At 34.7% G+C, this 26,892-nt stretch overlaps 1 protein-coding gene and 1 long non-coding RNA gene across 2 annotated transcripts in view; both read left to right on the top strand.

Annotated features, from left to right (window-relative positions):
- Positions 1-26,892, top strand: part of LOC116165843 (metabotropic glutamate receptor 8-like) — a 102,940-nt gene that overhangs the window by 60,975 nt on the left and 15,073 nt on the right. Inside the window, exon 3 of the mRNA XM_031480537.1 lies at positions 15,426-15,605. Coding sequence (XP_031336397.1) covers positions 15,426-15,605 — 180 coding nt within the window. The remainder of the gene's footprint in view (positions 1-15,425; positions 15,606-26,892) is intronic.
- On the top strand, positions 25,655-26,353 carry LOC116166079. The gene is made up of 3 exons (XR_004144257.1): positions 25,655-25,876; positions 25,932-26,018; positions 26,075-26,353. It is a non-coding gene; the product is annotated as an uncharacterized LOC116166079 (long non-coding RNA).

Genomic DNA, 26,892 nt, shown 5'->3' with positions numbered 1-26,892 from the left:
GCATTAATATTAATTTTAGATGACGTGGAATGGAATGATTTTGACATATTCTATTAGGTTATACTGTAATCCTTTTGATCAACCCAGTAAGATGTACGACTTATGTAAATAATGTGTGCCGTACCCAAAAGCGACGAGATATATTAGGTCGTTGGCATCTTGCGTCTAGTAACAATTTAGCGTGATACTTGCAAGATGTGCACCCTAGGAAACATTGATCATCTAGTGTGCAACATAATCAGTTTGGCACAGTTTTCAACAAGATAAGGGATTAACTGCATGTTTTTCAGAATAAAATTTAATCATGGGAGTAGGAAGTAGAGCGCCGGTATTGATTTCTAATTGTCATACGTGGAGAATAAAATTACACCTCCTAGTTTCTTTGGTAAGTATCGAGTTTCGACATCAAGCGTTTTGTCAATATTCTGTCCAGTAGTAGTAACGCTGAAACAAATATTGCGGCGTATGGCCAGCACAGCTGCAAGGAAATTAGTATGCCAGACTTGCAATGCAGCTTAAAGTTTCTATTGGCAATTCACTTAGTTACGTTATTGATTTTTAACGGGGTGAAATGTTCATCAGTTACACCACTGACACTACAAACGTTCTTTGAAGTTGTACTCAAGTGGTCATTAGACTATATACATCGTAACCGTTGTAACGATTTTACATTATTACCTACGTCCTTTTCTGTATGAATACGAGGGTAGGGATTATCTAAGAAGCAATAATACTAATCTCCGTCGCGTCTGTCAGCAAAATTCTTGAGGTACTCAATAAAATGTTACGTAGCCGTTGTGTATCTTCCAGAACAGATAAAGTAGACAGTTAATTATGAGATCAAATATCCACCATTTGTTCAGAAAGGGTGAAAAGGAGGAGTGAAATATAAAAATTTCTATTGATACTTGATACTTTAACATAATATGCATGGCGTCGCCTATCAGGGGCGTTTCACCACTACTTTTCTTGTCATCGCGCTGGGCCGCGACATATGCCAAACAATGTGGTGGATTTTATGGATGGGGGGGGGGGTTTGGGGGGGGCGGCTGACTGAGTTTTATCCGACCCGAGCGGGTACGGCCACAGCTTCGTTTTTGTTTTCCAAATGCAAAGTCTATAATGTTTTTTAAGAACAATTAATTTACTGTTGAATATCTATATGGTTGATGTACAGTAAAATGAAGAAATTCGTGATTTTAGAATTTAGAAAACTTATGAAATCTAGCATACCGTGTGCTGTCAAGAACCGTGGTGTCTGTTATGTTACACGGAGAAATCGTATCGAGCGAAAATTGAACATTGAATCACGAATTTTTTCATTTTTTTTTTTAATATCAACCGTACGCATATTTTATGTTGCCGTACAGCAAAATTGATTGCTCTTTTCAAAGACCTTAAAAAGCACATGCATTGCATTTGCATAGTTTTTGAATCTGTAGTATTAGTACTTGAAAATGAGTGAACACACATCTTGAAACAAATACGGAGTGCTAAAGTGGAGAGACCTATAGAATAGATATTTAGTCCTGTGATGTATCAGAAACGTGAAACTTAACGTGCAGGTTATCTGCTAAAAAACGTGATTTTGTGTTATTTATGGGTATGGACAAAATAACGTTTTCCACAGATAACCTGCACGTTAAGTTTAACGTTAGTGATACCTACATCACAGGGACATGAAACACAGTGCATTTATTAAGAGAAGCAGCTGCAAGTTGAATATGAAGGTTGGAACGAAATTACCTCTAAGAGGTGCTGTGTTCTTCAACAGGCTAACGATAGACGTTAACTGTCAAATAAAGTTTGCAAATTTGGGTGTTAATGGTCGTAATATCCACCAGCTAGAATTATAAGATAGTGACGGTTAAGAATTAATTTACAGTTCAATTTGTATCGAAGGAAATTGCATTATTTATGCCTATTTACGTTTAGGTGTAAAAGCATAAGTCGATCCGATTATTATTCCCAAGGGAGTGTGCATACCTACATGGTTTACAAGCATATCAATTAGACAAACCGATCACTCTAAAGCTCCATCGTTTCGAACGTAGGTACTAGAGATGTGAATAGTGAAATGGCGGCTTAATGTCCCTTATTAAACCGCTGATGCATAATTCCGTTTATTGTTTCGATTTATTACCTATAATTATCTCATCCCTGTCCTAAATTACTTCATGCCCATGCCGATTTCGCTTGTCGAATTGTGTTAAAATAATCATTCATCGCCATGTATTACTCACTGCACAGCAGGTTACTTCATAAGGCATATTCAAAAGATAAAGTGTGGAAAAAGTGTTAATTGACAGTTTCCGTAAAACATCTAATTAGTCCAGCATGCGGAGCAGTCAGAAGGACCGATTCCTGCAAAAGGTGGTGTAAATGATTTTATCATTTTAAATGGTCCATTTGGGTCCAAATAACATTTGAAGAGTGCACACCAATTTTTTCCCGGCTCAACTTTTGACTCAAAATGTTCGGACTTCAGTTTTTCGCTTAAAACTCGAAAACGGTCCATATTTTATGAATAGCACTTCTTTAGTAAATTAAAGCAAACACAATCCTGCGTCGATCAAAAGATTAACAAACAAAATCGGTCCAATGGAAAAATTTTTACAAGCGATCAAAGAAATCCCGTAGCTCCCCGTCAATTCCTGGAGATCCACGAAAATCCCTGAAATCGGATAAAATTCCTTATAAATCCTCGGAAATCCTTTCGAAATCTTAAATTCTTCCCCATACTTGCTTTTGACACTCCATTCCCAATACTTTACTACCGCCGCTTTCATACAGAAAAACCTACGCTTCGTCACGCACATTCTCACAGGTATTATAAATTAATAACAAAATTTGCGATTGTTATATTTCAAATACTGCGTGGCAAAATTGAGCAAAACAATTAGAAGCTAAAGTTTAGTTTTGAACGAGCCAAAGAAAGCTATTTCAGTGACAAAATACAATTGGAAGGTAGACAAGGAAAGTCAGATTTTGACTTTTTCCATGTGAGAATGAAAATTAATTTAGAACACAATGTCATTGTTCACATGTCATACTTTATCAGGAACGACTTCATTCGATACCGAAAAACAATTATTGAAAGGTAAAAGTGACCGCACGTGCAGATAAGCGCATCAGGCGATTAATCTCTACCTACTTACGTTACCGCCCCTCCATATCAAAAATATAACTTATGACCAAATCATTCGATCGTGTTAACGGGAAGTGCAGTGCGTATTGTGCGGAATGGTCTCCAAAATTTTCAAATGGTTCGAAAGAGAGTGCCTAATACCGAAAACAAGAAAGCTAAGGGTGAATTTGGACAAGCACATATTAGGTACCGCGTAAAATGCAGTAAGTAATTTGTATCTTTACATTTAAACATTGGGCATACAACGCAATATGATTTTGGAGTTGGACAATAGGTGAAGTGTGATTAAATATTGTGTATGGAAATTTACCTCCACACATGTACCTGCCGTTAGTTTCCATCAATCATTTACCAAATCAAAAATTTATACACGACAATTAAGTACAATCATCTTATCTATCCAAGTCTAAAATTGGAAACACCTGTGTAGTCCATTGCGTCGGCGGCGTCGGCATTTTAAACAGGTGTTTAGAAGTCTGTTGATAATTTCATTCTTAACAAAAACCGCACTTGCCTTTTTATTAGATTTAATAATAATTGTCGCAGAGTTTACTAATTTTGAATTAATTTGATACGAGTGAACCAAATACCTTCGCAAAATGGAATTTCTTCAAATCGAAATATGCAACTCAAGATTATTGTGTTACCTCATGCCCAAAAACTGTACGAAAAGGGTGACTATCAATTTCATTCTTTCTCTCTGTATTCATGTTAAATCCGGGTCCTTATTAGAGTCATTTAATTGGTCCAAAAATTCATTCAATATATCAACGTATTCACAAACTTCTTTATCAGACCAGATAATTTTGTCTTGAACTTATATTATTACCTCTTGCATGCGTGTTTAATGGTATTTGTCTCAGCAACCATGACAAATGGAACGATTGAACTTGCCGCTATACCCAGGTTTCGGGCATGACTTTCTGATCTGTAAAATTCCTACCCAAGGAGGTGCTTTTTTGATTCCCAAACGACGCCCCTAAGGTTGTGGTAAAGCTCATTAGAAATGCTGTACAAAATTCAAATTCATTAGCCCTTTGCGTAAAGACGTGGTTTGGTTAAGTGTAACATCTAAAACGACGGTTTTAGAGATGTTTTAAATTTCGGGTGCTATTTATCAAACCAAGCTCATTAAATTTTATATGAAAATTAACTAAAAATACTGTAGTTGAAGCGCATTAAGAAATTTCGGAAATGAAATTATTATGGTGGTAACGCAACCACAAACGATGTCATTTGGGAATAGAAGTTTTGGTGTGTTTTTTAACGACAAGTACAAGTACCTTACCATTTAGAAATAACTTGAAATAATGTAGAAGGTCGAAAATGTCCAAAATCATTAGTAACTTGAACAAAAGACGTGAGATTGACAAGCATTACACCCAAAACAATGTTCTTAGGGACTTTACAAGTTTGGGGTTGCGGTTTTCATGACGCAGCACCTTACAATTTATATGAAATTGAAATTACACTTTCGCTTGCCAGTTATTAGATAAGGGGTAACGGGTAAGGCGGACTGACCTTTACGGCTTAAACGTCATAAATGCCGCTGCATCAGTTGCAGTGAAAGGGTGGTGTTGGGAGAGCCATTCAAGCAATTGGAATGAGCCTTGTTCATTTCGGTTCATTAAATAATTTCCAACAAATTTCAAAAATTGATCCAATTTTAAATTTTTGACACTTTTTGCACTCGGATGTCCTACCATCTTTAGGAAGGGGGTAGTGAATTTTATCGTTCCTTTAGGAGCCACAACGTATTAAAAACAAGTTAAAAAGTAATCGTAAACGATTTACATAAAGCGCATTTCCACTTGCATTCATTTCCCATTTGTAAGATCCAACTTCTGCTATTTCAATTTCAGTTTATAAGAAGAATTTCATTTCAATGCTTTTCTAAATAAGAAAGTTGGAATTGCGCATGCGCAAACCTAAATTTTGAAACTAATGTTAGATTTTCCTTTGTTCCAAGCGCCAAAGTATCAAATTTCATTTAAATGCTTCCATAAATAAAAAAGTTGACACTGCGCATGCGCAAAACCAAATTTTGAAACTGGCGTTAGATTTTCCTTTATTCCAAGTGCCTATGTATCACATTTCATTTAAATTCTTCCATAAATAAAAAAGTTGGCACTGCGCATGCGCAAAACCAAATTTTGAAACTGGCGTTTGATTTTCCTTTATTCCAAGTGCCTATGTATCAAATTTCATTCAAATACTTTTATAAGAAAAAAAGTTTGCAATTCGGTTTATAAATGGTCGAGATGCGAAAAGGGCACTGTGAATTTTGAATCGATTCGACTCAACTTTTGGCATTGCGTATTATATGGCTAAGGCTATGCCCATATTGAATTTCATGCAATTCACTTCATAACTAACGGAGATGTAAAAGCGATCGGACATTTCTAAAACACGGACAGATAGAGGGACAGACAGGCAAAGGAACAGACGGATAGACCAACAGACAAACGACAGGCAACAATACAAAATTATAAATGTTCTCTAGGATGGTTAATAAACGGCAAAAGTGTAAAATTATGGAACATGTAAAAAACGGTTTGTTGGTTTTTTTACAATAACTTTTTTAGCAATAAACGCAGAAAACATTCCTTCCTTGGTGCAAGCCTCGATACCATAACGAACCAAATAGCGAAAAAAGTAGAACAATAACTCTTAAGATAAAGAACTAGTAGCGTCGCAAAACGAGCGGACGGACGGACGGACGGACGGACAAAGTGGCCACAATAGCGCATTTTTTTTTATTTTTGTGGAAATGCGCTAAAAAGGTTAATTCAGTTTAGTTCTATTGGACCGATTTTGTTTGTTCATCCTTTGATCGACGCAGGCTTTTGTTTTCTTTTTTTACTAAAGAAGTGTTATTCATAAAATATGGGCCGTTTTCGAGTTTTAAGCGAAAAACTGAAAAAAGTCCAAACATTTTGAGGTTTTTTGGCTGCCAAAAGTTGTGCCGGGAAAAAATTGGTATGCACTCTTCAAATCCATGTTATTTGGACCCAAATGGACCATTTAAAATAATAAAATCTTTTACACCACCTTTTGCTGGTCAAAATTTATCTATTTTATTTTATTAATCTTCTCAAACCAACAGTACTGAATTTGAATGAATCTTTTCTTTATTATCTTTAGTTTTACAGTAAACTACTCCTACCGAAGTATTTGCGTATTTGCACACAAGATCTAAGATAATAGAGAAACTAAAATTAAACCCGAGGCTACTAGCCTGTTTGGGTTTTACACATATACTTTTTCATGCTCACTATTTCAGGGTAAGGGGACGGACCGGTCAATATTTTCTCTTTAACTAGTGTGTGTGATTTTAATTACAAAATTATAAGACGCCGCAATTGTTACTTGATATAATGGGTTTAATTTATATTATAGTTGATTAGAAGAAAATTATTACTCAATTATTGTGTAAAAAAAGTCGGTAGTATCCAAGTTAAATAAGTATTTTTTTATGGTTCTTAAGAAAATAGTTTTTGTTTTTATTTCCTTGATATGTAAAGGTAAACAGTTGTAAAACTTTGGTGCTAAGTAGGTGTAAAATTTTCTGAAGTGATTAATGCTTGGTCGAGGGACGTTTACATTTGATTTGTATCTTGTCGTACCATTTTTTTTCCGGATATCAGCACGTTCTTTGGTACTTCTGTTATAAAATATTTTTAACACTTTGTATATATATAAGCTTCCTACTGGCAAAATTTTAAGTTTTTTAAACAGGGGAGTTGTATGCTCTCTTCTTCCCATATTGCAGATTATCCTGATGTAACACTTTTGTATCGTAATTAGTGGTTTAATTGTCGTAGAGTAAGTTCCTCCCCACACTGATAGCCCATACTCTAATTTTGAGTTGGCAAACGCATAGTATACTGTTTTAAGGAAAGCAGGAGAACATAAATCCTTTAATAAATAACATATTCTCATGTACTGGAGTAATTTGTTTTTTACTTGTGCTATATGTGGTTTCCAGCTGAGTTTCGAATCCACCACAATCCCCAAGTATTTCATTTGGTCTACCATCTCTATTTCTAGACATCTACAGTTCGTAGTGCAATTTACTTCATGATATTTTAATGGTGACTCCAAACTGAAACGTCTTCTTAAATAAAAAGTCATATATTTGGTTTTGGGACTCAGTACCATGTAGTTGTTGGTAAACCAGAGTCTTAGGAGAAGCAGGTCGTGTTCCATACTTAGTTTAAGATTCTCAGTGGTACCTGATCTGTAAACAAGTGCTGTATCGTCCGCGAAAGCAGACAATTGTCCTCTGAAACAGCCGTTGCATAGCTCATTTACGTAAATAAGGAATAGGGGTCCTGATAAAACTGAACCTTGTGGTATTCCGGTTTTTACATATTCTGTTTCACTGAGCTTCCCACAAACTCTCGTTTGTTGTGATCGACCAATTAAGAACGTACGGAACCATTTATAAGCAACCCCTCTGATTCCAGCATTCCATAATCGATTTAGTAGAAGTGTATAATCAACTGTGTCAAAGGCCTTCATTATATCTATAAATAATCCTGAACAATACTCGCCTTTGTTTAGTCCATTATATATTTCCTCAATGAAATTTAGGAGTGCATCTTCAGTGTTCGAGTTTTTTTTAAATCCAAATTGCTGTTTGCTAAAATAATCGAAACTATTTAGAAATTTCAGTAAACGATTTTTCATTGCCTTTTCAAATAGTTTTGAAAATACTGATAGGAGCGTGATAGGCCTATAATTATCTGTATTTTCTTTGTCTCCTTTCTTATAAAGAGGGATAACAATTCCTCTTTTCAAGTCCTCTGGAAATTCTCCAACAGTGAAACTAAAATTTATTAAGTAGACTATTACATCTAATATATGATCACTGATGTTCTTTATTAGCTGCGGTGAAATGTCATCAAATCCTGGAGATTTACGTGTTGATAACGAATTTATCAATGCCCGTATTTCTTCTTTCGTTGCAGGGTATAAAAAGATTGAGTGTAGGATACACTGTTTTTTGAAATTGATTTCATAAACATGACTAAAATTGGAGATTCTTATGTCAATTTGGTCTTTGGATACGGTGTTTCTAAGACTATCGGCTACTGTGACAAAGAACCGATTAAAAACATCAGCTACCGCCTTTTGGCAAGTTATCCTAACATTTTGACTATCTTTAAGAAATATTTCCGTACCTTTCTTGCTATCCTCTCCTAAGATTTCTTTTACAGTAGCCCACTGTTTTCTCGGGTCGTTACTTTCTGTAAATTTATGCTTGTAATAGTGGTTTTTTGTCAGTTTTATATCAGTAACAAGTTCATTTTTTATTTTTCTATAAGCTTGTTGTTGTTGCTCATTGTTCGGCTGTTGCTTACATTTTTTGTACAATGCATTTTTTTCTTTTACCTTTTTTAATATTGTTTTATTCATCCAGGGTTTTAATTTTGATGGCTGCCGTTTTTGATTAATTTTTGACTGCCGACAGTTGGCAATATTTTGTTTAAGTGTTTGAAAAAAAATTTGATATGCTTGTGTAACAGTATGTGCTGCATAAACTGCATCCCATTTTGTGTTTTTGAGTAATTTTTTTAGCTTACATAAATCTAATTTTAACTTACCATTATTTTCATTGCTCATTTTAATATTTTTATTTCGTTCACATTTTATACAAAGGGCTGTCATACAATGATCAGTAATTTGGGAATCAATTACCATACTACTACATATGATAAGTTTTCCGTTACACCTAACAAAAAGATGGTCAATTAACGTATTGGAACTCGAATTTATTCTAGTTGGAACGTGTATGAGAGACTCTAACCCAAAGTTTGACATGTTAATTAAATAGTTATCTACATTACTCGATTTTTTTAATAAGTCTATATTGATATCTCCACTCAACACAAGATTTTTGTTTTTAATTACTGTCAATATATTACATAGTTCATCCACAAAACATTCTTCATGAAACGCTTGTAATCTATACATGCCTATCACATCTAAACAAATGCTTTCAGATATACTTATTTGCACATGTACTTTATCTGCTGTTTTCATTTCGGGGCTTACCATAACACGATTCTCTAACTCGTCGGTTACATAGATAATAACACCACCTGCTCTATAATTTTGATTACAGTTTGCATACATTGAAAATTTTGGGATGGTGTACATACTTAGTTCGTGGGATTTTACCCATATTTCGGTTAATATAATAACGTGAGGTAACGTAATTAAATTCTGTAATTTTAAGATAAACTCATCAAAATTTTTTCTTATACTTCTAATATTTTGCTGTACTATAATTACATCATTCTCATATAAATTAAAAGTATTGCTTTCTAAGACTACCATTTTACATAAAACAAAAATTGTATACTAATTTTAAAACGTTACTTGCCATTTAACATTGCTACTTGCTCCAGGTTTGTAAGAACGATGACCTTGTCGCCTTCATTTTTGCGTAAGAAGATTTTTCCGTTTTTCACCCAAACGAACTTATAGCCATGGTCACGCTTGACAGATCTTGCGGCAGCAAGCACTTTTCTTCGCACTGGGCTCAAACTTTCATTTATGTAGACAACATCGGCTGGGTAATTTGTACTTCCAATGTCGCTGGTGTTTAAGTTTCGTTTTATCTTCCTTTTTCTCAGGAACTCTTCTTTTGTTGCTCTCCTAACGAACTTCACGATGATCCCTCGGATTCTTCCTTCTTGTTTTGTTCCCAAACGATGACATGCATCAACATCTCCATCACTCACATTTATCTCTAGAGCAGTCCCGACGCTTTTAACGATATTTAACACGTCCTCATTTTTGGATTCTGGTATACCATTTATTTCCACACAGTTCACTCTCGAATACTGTTCCAATTCGTCGATTTTCTCTTCTTGGGATTTTACTTTTTCCTTCAGGTTAACGTTTTCCTGCCGCAACACTTCAAATTTTTTATCATACTCCCTTAAGAGTTTCGATTGCTCCTCGGTAATTTTGAGTAGCTCTGCGATTTGCTCGTGGCATCCTTCGACTGATTTTCCTAGATCACTTTCCAGCTTCTCCATTTGTGTTTTCGACTCTTCTCTCATTTCTCGCAGATAACTTAAAATTTCCTCAGATCCTGCCATCTTAGAAGAAGTATCCACACACAAGCTTTTCCTACGTATTGTTTGGCAATCACCACACCTCCATATTGCTTTTTCACCGATTAGGTGATCTATATCTTCCTGTGTTAGATTTAGACAATCTCCGTGGAAAATGCCATCACAATCATTGCAATGTATTTTCCCTTTTGTTGCCAACGAAACATTTTTATCACAGATTACACATTTGGTACTCATTTTAAGGTTGAACAAATTTAAGTTTTTGTAACTAACGGCTATCGAGTTAGACTTGAATACGATACGCGCTATCACGTTGGTGCAATAATAGATATTTGACCGGCCCGCAACACGTCCGTCCACAACGAGCTCTGATGCATTACTAATGCATTACTAATTCCATATTAAGGTTTGAGGACATATATGCAAATGTTAACAAACAACAAAAAATTATGAGTATCTATCATCAACTTAACTAATTACTTAACACAAACTTAAGTTAAATGTCGATAAAGACAGGCCAAACAGCTGCAGATTTTCATTTCGAGATCTTTGAAATTCATTGTAAGTAATCATCATGCGTACAACAGGGGAATTAATATGGGCAATTGAACGTACATGCGGGATTTTGAAAAAAATTAAATTTGCTCTTGTTCTAGGATCCGGGACGTTGAAACCTATTAAAGAAAGTAAATAACTCGAATCAATTTGATTATTTAATAATTTAAATATAAACAAATCCCTTCTACGATCACTAAGGTACTATATTGTTGTACAATTTCGCTAAATCACGATAATGTTCATAGCGAGGATACACTCCTGGTGAATCTAAAGTGAAGAAATCTAATAAATTTACTCTGGATCATTTCAATTGCTGATGTGTGTTTATTAGTATAAGGTGACCAAATAATAGCTGCATACTCCAGCTTGGACCGTACGAATGCATACCTAGTATAGTATCGTTGAGTGAAGGTTTCTTCACTCAACGATAGTATATTGTAAGATTTCAAGGTTTTAAAAAATATTGTGACGATCGTAACACAAATCTTAAACTGGAATATGCAGCTTTAATCACATTTTTAATGTGCAACTTAAATGTCAATTTATGATCAAACATAACCCCCAGGTCTTTATGATTGCTTACAACATCCAGTAATGTCCCATGTATATTGGATTCGAATACAATGTTTTGTGCTTTCCTAGAAAAACGCAAACATTTACATTTTGCCACATTAAGGGGTAGTTCATTATCGCTACTCCACTGAACTATAGAATCAAGGTCTCTCTGCAATTTTGTACAATCCAAGACGTTTCTGATTTCATAGCTTAATTTTAGATCATCTGCGAACAATAAGACATTCGCATGCTTTACTACATCAACCAAATCATTAATTATAATACAAATAACAAATTATCTGCATACTGGACTACATATGATTAACAATTGTTTAAAAAGATGTATGGCAAAAGTGCAATTATGCGGGATACCGTTATTTATCATACTTATGTAACGTTTGGCGAAAGAAGATAATTAGCGGTTCGTTTCGGTTTTTACGGTCCTTGATTCGAGTGAAAACTTTTTGTGGAAGATCGCAATTGAAGAATTAAACGAAAATCGTTTTGATATGTTTGGAAAACTTGAACATGAATTTCCGGGGATACTTTTTGCAGGAGTCAATTTGTTTGCTTAGAGTTGTGTTTTGTAATCCATTCTGCAGGAAACCTGAAGACATGTCACTGGAGGAAGAAGGTATTTCGTCAAGCGCCCCACTAACATGAATTTCAATACCGAATTTTAAACAAACTTCTGGACTGTATATCCATGTGAATTTTGTGTAATAAAAGGATGCCAATACAGTTCAGATTTTGTTAGCTTTTCCAGGTGGGAGACGGAGTGCCTCATTAGATTATGTTAAAGTGGTACTAGTTTAAGCGCAAAGTAATTTATTATTGATTTCCCAAAGGAAAGACCGAGCTGTTGGCACCTGTTCCAAGTCACACACAAATCGAAGATTTCGTTTTGCATACATTTAACTTTATTAGTGTCATATAAACTGAAACAATTTGCGTAAAGAAGTATAAAATATTGAAAACATTTTTTCGTTATTGCTTACTAAGTGATGGTCCAACAGATTCACCTTTATAAGAAGTAGCTGTAGTATCTTAGTAAATAGCAAACTTGGGACCTGCAAAGAAAATTGATGCCACATTCTTTTTTTGTTCTTATCAGCCACCCTTTGGAAACATATTAAATGAAATAAATAATCCACAGGCTCCTAACGAGCGAAAAATAAACCACATATATTGAGAATGAATTCCAATTTTAAAGCGCATTAAAATATTAGTTAGTTAATTAGTTATTATTATACTTTACATACTGGTAGTGAATTTTCTAGTGTGGTATCGGGATTAGTCACCGGCGATAAGGAATGAAAGCTTTCAGTTTGCTATATGAACAAATTGAATTGTGTCTAGTCTCAGTTTAATATCCACGCTCAAGCGAAATAATCAAATCCGCTCTGGTATTTTAAATTTATGTGTTATAAGTGTAAATAAGTGATAAATAATTAACTGTTATAAATTCACTAATAATAGATCTTATATTGGCATATGCAATGGTAAACGCTCATTAAACCGCCCATAAGCAACTGTCCAGCGAGCTGAATTAAACACAGATACTAACCAAGTCTTTTATAAGAAGTAATTTCAATTTTTCAGGGCACGTCCAGCATCCGCCACTACGAAAAATCTCGATAATACTTTAATTTTATCAAATTTGAGAAAACTCGACAGTCTTGATTAATTCCACAATTCGAAACAAATTAATAAACTTTCATAGCACTGGGTATCAACAGTATGAGAACTCTGATCTAGATCGTAATTTGGTATCGATTAAAGACAACATAGAACATCTACAGATAAAACAAATTTATTAGACAAAATCAACTAAGTTGAAAGAAAATAGGTCAGAATACACATACCACTCTACAAGCGATCGATTGAAATGGTTAGTTAAAGAGATCTCAATCACCTTAAATTGTGCTTTCTGTAACTAATGATGATATTGCTTCGAAACTTTACTTCTTTATTTTAATTATTGCACTTTAATCTTGATTTAGATGACCTTGGGTTGATTGTATTTACTAAAATTAAATTGGCCCTTACTCCCTCTAATAGGTACTGGGAAAAACGGCACATAAGACATAAGTGATAAACACTTCGAATAAACGCTTGGGCTCGAATTAAACTGCACATTTTAAATGACGGAATAAAATTCCTTTAAACAACTCACAGCTGCCTTGTAATCAAAAATACGTTCAATTACCGCTGACTGCGATCCACCAAAAACCGCCACCACCAAAAAAGCAACGATTAACGTCTGCCACTAGACGGTTCGCTTATTTAAAACACTCTTCTCTTTCTTATCCAATTTCCGAACCATCTCCCCCTTCTTATCAAAATTACTGCGTCGTCGAATAACTACCATCTGTGTTTGTGTCTTCGAAAAAACATCTCTTTATTTAAACTTCATGAGCTCAAGTAGCGATAACGCTCTTATCGCAAGGATAACACAAGACAAACTTTTACAGAACATTATACGCAAATCGATTTAAATAAAAAAGGCCATTATTAAAGGACCGTTCATTTATCCTTAATGAATAACCTTTTTTGTAATACATACATAATATCCCTTTTTTCTTACCTCAGTTAAGTTGGCACCGTTGCCGACTTGCGTAGCTCAGATGAATTTACGTTAGTTACGGCAACTTTGGCTACAAGGGTCCTGGGTTCGAATTCCACATAAGGCGTGGCTGTGTGTAATTCTATAGTGGTTCGAGTGGGGAGAGTAGGTAGCTATTAACTGACACTCATCCCACTAAAATAAAGGCAAAGAGTAACTTATTCTTTGATAAAGGCAATATGTGTATTATAATATTTGTTCGAATTTCGCACCCCGGTACACTAAAAATATTTAAAAAATCAATATATTGCGATTATCACATCTTCCTTCTTTCCACTATGATTCTGTCTTTTGCATGTCGTTTACGTAGAGATTAAATAAGGTTGAGCTAAGTGTACATCCTTGTCCTAGTCCTTTACATGCCCAAAGCACTTCAGACTCTTTTCCTAAAAAAAACCTGACAATTCTTGGGATCGAATAGAAAAATTTGACATGAAAACTCTATTTGGATCGCACTTTGGGTTCGATTAATCACACAGTTAAGTAATTAAAAATTTCTTCCGCATAACAAAAAAGAAATTAAAACAACAATGCTGGAAGAAGACATACCACGCATACAGGCGTTTGACAAACAATTAAATAAATAAATCTTAATTACATACAGTTTTACAATAGTCCAATAAATCCAATCCAATAAATATTTGTCCCGTATTTAAAAGATCCACTACTTCCACCAAAACATAATCTCCTTCTTTATGATGAATATTCACATAAGTTGCCAATCAGAACAAGACTTTCATAACATCAACTCTAATTACGCTACTTAAACACGGATGTTACATTAGGTATACCACAGGTAAGAAAAATATTCGCATGGAAAATATAGTTTGTGGTCAGTGTAATTATGCCACGAACAGTGAGGCTGTTTTAAAGCTTCACCGACGTAAGAGAATGTCTGCGAGTGTATACGAGTGCGTTGGAAATTGAATGATAGATTGGCCTCTTTATTTGTAATTAGAAAATTAAGTTAATCACAACTACACATGCCATTTGTAAATTACATCAGCGCCTCCATTGTTCATCTGAATCGCGAATAGGGAAAGGTTTAATTACTTCTCTGATCAGGATGTACCTACCGTAGATAAGCACTCGACACAAACAGTTCTGTTTTTAAAAGTTTATACAAAATGGGTTGTCAGAATAATTTTAATTGTAATTATTCCGGAGGGTATACAAACTGAAACGCGAATATTGAAAGTTGCCGCTCTAATGGTTTTGTAGCAAAAAAAGTTAAATTTGATGTAAACGCAAAAACGACCGGATAATGTGTTTATTGAAAGGTTAGTTGAATTACTTTTGTTCCGTCCGTAATACAGATAACCCCTTATTGACGTTTACATACTCATTTAGATAGAGGTCCTTTCAACCACATCCCCGAGTTAGGGATTTTGTATGTTAGCGGATTTAACCATAACTTCTTGACAGACAGTATTGTTTTTCATTTCAGATTCCGCAAGTCAGTTACGCTTCCACAAGCACAGAGCTGTCAGATAAATCAAGATTCGAATACTTCAGTCGAGTTGTGCCGCCTGATAATTTTCAAGCTCAAGCAATGGTGGAAATTATAAAAGAACTTGATTGGAAATACGTCTCCACGGTCGCGGTAGAAGGAGAGTATGGCGAAAAAGTAAGTGTTCATTATTATTCTCCTATACGATAAACCGGTCAAAAGTCTTGGGGTAAATTACATTAAGTGGGTACTTTAGAACTAACTCCAAAGGATATTAATAAATGCCTCTGGCTTAGTGTAGATTGAGAAACTAGTGCTCGCCGATAAGCAAAGTTTTAACCAAAGGGCGCCTAAGGGAAAATAGGAGAGAGACTTTTTAGTTGATTTAGTCTCCCTCTCGAAATTTACTACTCGCATAGATTAGATATTGAAAAGTTATATATTGTGTATCTTTACGGTTTTATCTAAAATATCAGTAATATTTGCTTCTCCGCGACGTTTTCAATAAATCGCTTTTCTGTAGTTCCTTAACCTATCCCTCGATTTGGCAGGAAGCAGACTTCTCTCAAATATTCCATTTCCTTTTCATATAAATCGGTTGCATATTTGTGTTGCTGCATTGATGTCAATACGACTCTGCTAGAAAAAAATTCCCAAGGAAGGTTACAATTATCCTTATCAGACCGGATCCTCTCAATTGGATGCCTTGTGAAAGTGACAAGCATATTCAGTTCGTTATGAAATCTACCTACCCTTGGAATATACTTATCACACGCGACTTTTTACTGGAAAATGTGTTATTTCACTTTCATTTTTGGTACAGTGTAAATTAATGTCGAAATTCATTACTGCGAGTGTACCGATATTGCAACCCATTTTGTGTTAATTTTGTTTTTTAACTATTTACCAATCAAATTCTAGTACCTTAAACCTTAACAACTCTATACCGTGGCCACATTTCCTTCTACCTGACCCTTAATTAAATTTCAATGAACACTAAGAAGAAACATAATTCTCGACTGGAATTAATTGAAATTACGTTAATTAAGATGAGAAATCAGCACTTCCACACTCAAAATTTTCTTTAATCTTTACCTGAATGAAAATTGTTTATTTTCACTTTCTTAATATTTGTTAGAAATTGTATTCACTTTCCCATTAGGTTAGTTACCTCTAAATTTTCTAAAATAATGAATTTATTCTTATTATGCGAATCCACACACAATCGACTTTCGATATGTTGTTAACTTCCAAATATTTGAATTATGAACGCAGCAGAAAAAAAATATTTCGAAATATGAGTGCTGTAAACTTTGACAAAAATAAATACCATCCAACTTGATAAATGGACATCTGTAAATAACAATGGTGGATTTCTCTTCGAAATCAATGCTCGCGAGACACAAAAAGTTGACAAATATTTCCATTTTATCAACTCTCCGTTGACCATCCTCGCCCTTTTTCATATGAAACTACATAAATTCGGATTGTACTTTTTGCAGTGTGGGTTTAGATGAAAACATAACTTATAAAGCACCACGAGCGGTTGAATAATCGAGTGCCTCAATTGTAATTAACAAGTACAAAATATAAAATTGAAAAAGGTTATTGAGGACTACTTTCCGGGAGTGCGTGATGGTTATTTATTATCCAACGTGAAAGCTGGGACACTACTTACACATCTGCGTAAAGTTTGGATCTGAGTGCATGGCACACAGTGTACGTGTAACGCCATTTGTCATGTGCCCGCTTATTTACCTTACGTTGTGATAACATTTATTCGAAAATTGTCTCATTTAATTAAACACCCTTCATTGTGTGCTGCGCAGAAACTTTATATTGCAAAGCGTACTATTAAAAAACTTGACATCTAGCGAGAAAAGTGGGCTACGTTTACTAGTAAACATCTTAGCCGAACTATTTTTAGTGAGATTAATTTTCAGAAGAGGATGCGAACTTGTGAGTTTGTAATCAGCGATATAAATTGCATCAACCGAGTTACCAGCCATTACCATTGTAAATCCTCATTATCGCACAATTAAATCTTCTCCACCTCTAGTAAGTTCTTCTATCTCTCTTAATACCCTGTTTATACCTATAATTTTGGTTTGTGTTTTATCTTTATAGGAAAGGCTGATCACGCCATAGGTTCGTTTGTTTAATTGTTGGACCAGTTAAATGTACGAAACTATTGATAAGATTTTCTGTTGATAAAATTTGCAGGTGTTTGTTTGTATTAAAAGTTAATGGTTTCGATAAGCAAACAAGTAATAATATTTTTTTTGCGTTCATAAACAGTGCGTCTTACCAAATGTGGAGGTAATGATAAGAAAAGAACGGATTTTCAGACATTCTCAGTTTTAACGGCGGGGGATAAGATTTTTGTAATTGTTATTTTAATGTTTTCTCTTGTGTGTTTGTGAACCTCGCAATTTTGAGTCTCTTGTTATTTTCGGCAAGCCGTGAAATATTTCAAGTGATTGCAAAAATAAAGCAATTACATTTTGCTTTAAAATGCACGTACTGTGACCCTCTCTCTCATCTATTTTGATCGTATTTTGTCGTGATCCTGTTCTCTGCGAGACATTTCAACATTTGGTAATTTTCTGGTCAACCCGTTACACAGGAATTATGCTTCGCACCCAATGTGGGATAGAATTTTTAGGTTTGTGTTTTTTACTTTTGTTCCAAAGGACTATTTGAGAGCTTAACGTCAATAAAAAACATAAAAAATAACGTGAATTAATTTGAATTTTTGGTCTACACCAAAAATGGTACTTGTTTCCCTGTAGGCACATATGCTCTTTGACCTTTCCGTGGCGCCCCGCAAACACGAACAAATGTTGATTGTTAATGTCTGGATCATTTGTTTTACACTCTACTATGTTCCGTTTATGTAATTTAATTACTTACCTTTGCGGCTAATTATGCAAGTTTGGAGATAAATCACTGAAAAAAATGAAATAATCAAATACAGGGTGGTGTTTTTAAGTGGATCATTAAAAGTTTCTCAGGAACGGTTTGAAATTTTAATTCGGAACTCATTACCTTTTTTGCATAATCGATCAAAAGGAATCATTTAAACACATTTTCATGATGGCCGCTTTTCCGGATGCCATTTTTTAATTCATGATAAAAATCAGTATGATCTTGTTAATATGATGCTATGTCTAACTGACATGGTTTCGAAGTTATTTGACATTTATGACATTTTTTCACAGTTTCAGAGGTTCAGAAAAATTAGTCACATCACTGTTGTCTGACAACTTAGCAAAATGTTTTTTTACGAACGGACAGCTAAAAATCCAAGCTGTTAAATGTTATTGTTTTGATTTTCAAATGTGTTTCGAAAATAATACAAATAATCGTTACAATTGGTTTTTGGTCAAAAACTTGAAATTTTCAAATGGAAACCATATCTTTATTATGCATTAATGGAAAGAGCATAAAAAACGGACAAAAAAATGTACGTGCAAAATTTTTCTAAAGTGGACAGTTTTTTTTAGTTTTTTTTTTAGAAAAAGTTTGCAGTACAATTTTTTATTCGTTTTTCCCAATGTAAAGTAATTATTGTAAGCAGCAGTTTTCTTAATACGTATTTTTTAGGGCTTTACCTACCTTCAAAGTTCCCTCAAACTTCTTTCTTAACTTCTTATTGTTTTCTCTTCTGGACTACTTTTCCGTTATTCTCTACCTGGATATCTACGATTCTTAATTACGTTATTTGTATCACTCTGAATAATTTGTCCATACTATCTTATTTACATTACAGTAAATTACATTGCTGTTATATAAAAATTTAATTATTTATGAATCGTAAAGTAGCTTTTTTTTGAGTTAACGTTCACGTGCATGCTTTTATACAGCTTTTGGGAGTGTAAAGTCATTATTATTGATCCTTTTGAGTATTAATTACGGTTATAGTATAGGATTTACCTGATTAGTGTCCGAAGTTAAACGTTCACAAAATGAGCACAAAATTACAGTAAAAGAAAATATCAGTGTTGTACTAAAGCGTGAAGTTGGAGTGTCATCAGAAAAAGTTGAATTACTCATTAACCGCCTGATGAGCACAAAATTATGTGCAATTTAAATACACGTGTTAATAAAGTAAGATTCCACTTGTATCTAGTAAACACGCAGTTTCCCAATCACAATAAATAGGTCATATAAATGGTAACATGCTCGGAATTGATTCAATTGTAACCCCCTCAACTACATTCTACAATGCGTTTTGATTGAATGATATATTGACTTTCTGTCTAAACATCTAGAATCCTAGCTATCAAACTGGTTAGAAGCGTCACTTTTAGTTGGTATTATTCAAATAAGAGCGATTTAATTTTCATTAAAAAACGGAATCTTCTACCTCCAGGTAAAAAACTACCCAATCCCACAAATTGCTCCGCATCGATCGTCCATTATGAGTAAATGTGTGGACGAGCTTTAACTTGTTTTGTGTTCCTGGAATTTCCTTAATTGTATGCGAATAACGAAAGCACGAGTTGAATATTTAAATTGCTTTTATTGGCATCGGAATGAAATCAGGATAACGTGATATAAATTGAATATCAGATTGTCAATTTGAAGAGAGGAAGAGGAGTTTATATTCCGCCTGTAGTACATAAGTAGCGTTATTGGAAAAAAATTCCGAGGTGTAAAAGAAACTAGTAATTCGATACCAGTACGGGGGTAGTGAATTCAAACCACTTCAAATGAAGTTGATCAAAATTATGGCCTCGGTGAGCGCAATTCTTTATATGGAATGAAATAAGCGAGTGCCTTTTTCCATTTGATTGTCTTCGGAGAACATTTGTAAGCTTTAAGAAGACTACACGTGTGATGGCGCGAACAGCTTTTCCTCGAGGGATAGCGCCGAGGGTATTTGACCGACCAAAGATCATGAAATGTGAAATTTATGTACACGTGTTACCTATGCCTTAAAGTAAACGCCTACATAAACAGTGATTTTGAAAACGTGTGCAAACTAAGCTACAAACTTTAGCGCTATATCCTCTAAACACCGAGAGATATTGCCATATAATTCATTGCAGAAATATTTTGCCTGCATAATCAAAGAATAATATTCAAATTACGATCTCCCGCGAGAGCGAAAGACTTAAAAAGTTGTAAGTGTAACGATCTTTGGGAAGTACAAATCGTTAGGGACCTAGCCATTTTATTTAACCCAAGGAATCAAATTCTATTAAGCGTTTACATTATTTATACATTAACTGTTTTAAGACTGTATGTTTTAAGCCAATTTTTTATTTGGCGGATTGAAGGACCATATGTTCGTCATCAACAAATAGGTTCATTTTTTGATTAGTTTGTGACTGTAAATCTTGTTTTATCTGTTTTTCACTCAATTAACTTTCGCAGTTTTGAAAAATATATCACATGGAGAGCCAGAGGTTTGGTCACCAGAGTTGGACGGGCTTGACCTAGTGACCCAGTTAGTCTACTGATCCAGCGACCCAACGCAATGCGTACAGTGATATTCATTTAGAAGTAGACAGGGATTTTCCTATGTCTAGTTTTAAATGACAAAAACCCTACTGAAGGACGCCTACTCTTATGCAACCAAGTTCTAAAACAAATGGAGATTTTGCTATCATATTAATTAATTGGAATATTATTGCTGGGCTTCCGTATTTTTTATTGTGAATTTGTATAGTGCCGGTAATAGTTTAAGGAGCGTAAGAGACTTATTTTCTGTGTTGATCATTTTAAAATGAGTGGTTATTGATCCACCCTCAATTTTAACGGAGGATTAAACTGAATGTTTTAATTTTTGTGGAAGAAAATCCCATAAGAAACTTAAAGGAAATGCCGGCCGAATTTAATATCTCTATTTACTGTCGTTTTTATTAAAATGTATAATGCCAATGCAAAATGCGTGCGCATGTTATTTCGGTTTTATAAAATTTCAGAAGGATTGTTTCGTTTAAAAATATACATAGGAAATCCCTATGTTTACTTCTAAATGAATCGCACTGTATATAGACAATAGAGATAGCTTTTTTCCAGCCACACAAATTACAGAATAATGTATATGGACATTAATACATTAAGGATCCAAGTATTATTTTGAGCAGTTTGATTTATTTCATAATCTCTACACTGACTCAAACTAGGTTATTGGATCAAACTGGGTAACTGGGTTAATCTGAGCAACTGAAGAGAGTATCAAGTGACTCAGTTTAACTCAATGATCCAGTTGACCCAGTGACCCTGTGATCTAGTCTAACTCTGTTGGTCACAGAAGGTACTTTTACCTGCTATTCTATTTCTCTTTTGTATGCTGAGATGCACTTGCGTGTTCCGTCCATGTGCCAGATCTATTTGTATGATTTGATTCCAATTAATGCGCCAAATAAACTCAGGTTGATACATTTCCCCGCCCACTAAAACAAATGTTTTATTGGAAAGGCTTATAAAATCCTTTTATTAGAGTACCATGAAGGACCATTTTCAAAAATAGACCTATTTCTTTTACAAACTGAAGCACTTCTGCTATGGGCATCACCTTTTTGCAAAAAAATGCGACTCTCTTAAATATATTACATATATTAAGTGAAATTGCTCATGATTGTTTTAGTGGACACTTCATGAATTCCTAAAAAATTGAGGGCAGTTACCACCCCTCTTTGACAAAACGTTTGAACCATAGAATCTAATTTTTCAACTAGAAACTTTATTACTTCCAAACGAAATACGCTTTCTAACTGAGTTAATACACAACGACCGAATCCTTAAGATGCTTTTTTTAATGTTTTATTTGTCAAGAAAACGATTTTTTTAAGAAAAAAAAACCCAATTCTCTCTTAAAAAGTCGGTTAGCTAGGTATAAGATGCAACCGAAATGTTCCTATAGATTTAAATTACCTGCATTGAACGGGTTACTTTCCTAGAATTATAGTCTCGCGATAAGGTAGCTGATTTTGATTGAGGTGTATCCTCTAAATAGATGAGCGGATAGATGATTGTAGGAATTTGTTCTTTTATACGATCGAAGGAGACTGAGAGTTGAATAAGTAATGCAAATTAATTAGGTCCTTCATGTAAATCTGTAGCTTACAGATTTGTTGGCAGTGCCGTCGGGTAATAGTCGTATTTCTTTGTTGTAGACGGAATAATTTCTTTGAAGTTATTTAAGTGCATCCTTCAATTCTCCGAAATAATGTGCTTATAGAGATAAAACAGAATTTTGTGCTTACTCACCCGTCACCGGTACAATATTGGCAACCCCTATTAATGTTACACTTTACATCTATGCGGAAAAGTATAATATTGATAAAAAGTCAAAAGTAGCGCAATATTAGGTATATCTGCGCCTTTTATAAACAATAGAGGGTAAACAGTAAAATTGCTCACATTGTAACACAACTTTCCAAATGGTTGAGCACGGCGGAAAAATTAGTACGGGAAAGTTATATGAAAATCTTTGATGTTGAGAAAAACAAAGTCATTTATCATCAAGCGGGATTTCAATTTATTTGCCCAAACAAGCAATAACGCAATTTTGAGTAATCACGATTTTTCGCAATAATTCATTTCATTTCTCAATCTGAATTAGAGCGCCCATCTACCGTTTACACATATTAGCAGCAATCTTCGCCAAAATCAAAAATTACCGCTTAATGGCAAAATGTGGACGCATACAAATTTCCTCAGAGTGGAACGTACACAGAAAGCTTCCCTTAATCGTAAAAAACGTGGGATCCAGCTAGTGATTAATGAACCATTTAATTAAACATTGGAGTGGTACTCCAATTACAGTCCAACGTTATTTTTGTTACGTAATTTTGCAAATGAATGAGCGATGCTTAAAAATGTATTCTTTCGTAAATTGATTGTGGCAATTCGGCAATACAATGAAAACGTCACGTTCGTGCCATCCAGACCGCTACCAAATGAATCTTTTAATTGAGTTGTCCAAAGCTTGCGTGACGCTAAACGCACATTTCATTTCGCGTATTTAATAACCGAATACTACCCCCAAGCAAAGAACGCTCGCCAGGTATCAATTTTTATTAAAATTTTATTGTAGCCTAAAAGAAATATAAAATAACGGTATTTACCATCGATTTTGAGCTTTAAGTGAGATACGTTCGCAGGTGGACGGTGATGTAGTAAAACGCGAAAGATTAAAATTTTACTACCCTGCTGAACACGAATTTAATGAATCACAACGGTAAAACTTATTGTCCTACCCTTCGACATCTCACCTTAACAGATCGTAATAGTCGCGAGGATAGGCTATCGATATATATGACGTATCGCGTAATAAATGTGTCAGTAGTTACATAGGCTTAGTTCACGGTAGTCATTTCAGGTAATATCAAATCGGCGTATTTTATTTATCGAGTTTCGCCAAGGCTGATCTATTAACCCAATCCACTATACATTTACAAACATAGATGCCCAAACTTGTTTACTTTCAAAAAGGAAAAACGAATTTAGATCACTCAGCAGCTGGGTTAACGAAACGTCTTTTTGGATCGGCCCATAATTTTATTAAAAAATTGCCCGATACAAATTTTATTCCGGTCATTTTCATGATTCAAGACCTCTCATTCTCTCGGTTACCCGCAACCTGAAACCGAATGCCTCTAATTCTACCGCCTGAATTAATCCCTACTCATCTTTTTAATTTACTAAACCACCCACAAAATGGTGCTAATTAAATCGGTCATCTTTAATCATGAACGAAACGGATTTGTTCAACCCCCCCAATCAAAAGCGCCCGAAACTCATTCATCAAATGCCCACGGTCGTTTAATTTTACAAATCCAGAGGTTCCCAAGGACATGCGTGCTACTAATTGGAATATTTTGGAAACGTAAACTCTATTATCTCTCTCTCTCTCTAGCTTCTTGATTTCATGTTAACTTCATGTTCCGACCATTATTGTTTGTTATCGATCGCCGATATATAATTTTGTATTGTCTGTCTGTCCGTCCGTCTGTCTGTCTGTCCGTGTGTACGATAACTTTGGGAAGAAACGTCGGATCGTTTTGAAAATGGATACGCATCTTCTCAAGGAAGGTCGCTATTGTTTTTCAGCTACGTAGACAAACCGGCCAAGAAATTACAGCCCAAAAACTGACCAAACCTCCAAAAAATGGGGTTCTGGTATCACTTTTGTTACGAAGAACATGAATGTCCGGGTTTTCTGTGTTAGTACATATTCCTTAAACCTCAAGCAACAACGCGGCCGAATTTATAAAATTTGCGCATGCGCAACCCAGCTTTGGCATTTGCGTAATCCAATTTTTTTGTTTATTAAGAGACTCAAATGAAATTTTTTGTAAATACGCAGTGCGGAACCCGAATAAAACTAAACCTGATACCAAATTAAAACATTTTTGTAATCGTTGTAAGGAAAATCTGTTTCGTAAACATTTTATTTGTAAACCCCTGTAAATCCCTACGTTAGATGTCGCCTGCTGCCATCCCATTCTTTATAAGTGAAACCCCTTCTGTTTGTGCTTCTCCCTGCCCCCTATAAAAGATTGAATTTGTATTTCTAGACCAGAGATCTGAATCATTTTTCCTTTCATTTTTTCCATTCATCAGTTAGATAAAACCCCCAACAGAAAATTTTGATTTTCTCCGAAACGAAAGACGCACAAAACTTGGATTGGCGCAAAAATGAATACAATATTTTGGAGATGTAGCAAATTGGGGTGCCGATTCAGGGGTGCTAACTTAAGACACCAACCATAGAATGAAGGAAAGCTTTTTCCCCTTTCATTCAAAAAATTAAGTGGTTGGTCGTTTTTTAACTTTCCGCTCATTAGTGGTGACGCCCCATAAATCCACCATCTGTTCCAGAAAATGGGCACATTGAAACTTGCCCTATTGTCAAAGAGAAATTCGAAACCTTATTGTATTCCAGTTGTGGGCCGTCACCAACATTTCTGAACTGCAGTCTCATTATTGGAAATTACAAACGATATCGAATTGTAATAAACAAATTCGTAATTGATAAACCGTTGGTACAATTCAATCACTTGAGCTATAGATAAAATACCACTGCGTATAAATATGTATACTGATTCATTTTTGTCTACATTATTGTTGCGAACAACACTTTTGATTACGAAGGAACGCATTGGCGTAGCATCGATTTTGCAAATTAATCGTTAAAGTAATAGTGACTTTCGCTGATATCTTGGTCAACAAGTAACTAAGATTATCGACAGTCTACGAATCTTACGTTTGGGCCGAGTTTCATATCATAAAGAAATATTTAGGAGACAGTGTTCTTGTTTTATAATTTGCTACGTCCATGGAAATCCATAGGTAGTGTACTCCGATCGCTTTTCTATCGGTTAAATTGGTTGCATTACTTTTCATTTGTTCCTTTGTGCGAAGTCGAACGTATTTGGTGTGACTGTAACCAAAAGTAAAAGAAATGGGTACGACGTCAAAAATATGTGGTGAGCGATCTATTGACTGATACATTAATTTACTAATTTCAAATCATCCCTGCAGTGGTGGTAATGCTTATGGTACTAATAGTAACGTCGCGAGTAGATGGTGCGGAAGACACCTACCACTTCCAAAAGTTCTACGATGAATGTAAGCATTTACTAGGATTTGTCCAACAAGTACCATGAACTTTTCTTTGATTCCAGATGAAGAGAGGTACATAGCTGCAAAAAAGGTTGTCGCGGTCGCCTACGTGATTTACGTGTTCCTTCTATGTAAAATTGGCATGGAACCGTAGACATGAAACCAAAATTTGTTCTTTTAAATTTTTTATGTGACACAATTATAGGTATAATTTAAATATTTTGGTTGGATTTGGAATTTGGTAGCAATTAGGTGCTGGTTAATTTAAGAAAGTAGAATTATTTGTAAACTGTAACCATATTTACTTCATAGTGAATTATAGTATTTTAGTCAGATCTCTACACCACGTTTTTTACAGTCAAAACTTTTTACGAGCTTTGGAAATGCTGCTATAGCACCGGATAATTAAATTGACAGTCGCTTTCTAAGTACCTACAATGTTTTACTTCCTTGTACGTTAAATTAGTGCTCGTTACTCTTTGCGAAATTAAAGTTCCCCGGACCGTCAAAATTCGTAACGCAAACATTGATTAACCGTACAACTAAATACATAATGGCACTGTAAGTGAAAGTTTGGATGCTGTGTGGTGTTTTAATAATACAATATGTGCTAACTGATTTTATTGGTAAGTAAAGTGTGTGCTGCGGCTTTATAACATTGGTACATTTTACTCTTTATCGTATGTCTTCATTGGAAGCAAAATATTCATTAATTAAATCTGAATCTGCCCTCCTTTCACAATTTAAACATTTATAAACGACGTTAAGAATTTCAATAGAAATGCTTGTAAGATTTATATTGGGCTTGTCGAAAATGGTTTTGCGTCCAATCCGGCATATCTTTGGAAATATGTCAGTGACAGACGTGAAAATTGTTGGT

Source organism: Photinus pyralis, unplaced genomic scaffold (genome assembly GCF_008802855.1).
Source record: "Photinus pyralis isolate 1611_PpyrPB1 unplaced genomic scaffold, Ppyr1.3 Ppyr1.4_LG3a, whole genome shotgun sequence".
Classification (NCBI taxonomy): domain Eukaryota; kingdom Metazoa; phylum Arthropoda; class Insecta; order Coleoptera; family Lampyridae; genus Photinus; species Photinus pyralis.
The sequence above is the reverse complement of the archived record's forward strand: the minus strand, read 5'-3'. Positions and strand labels throughout refer to the sequence as shown.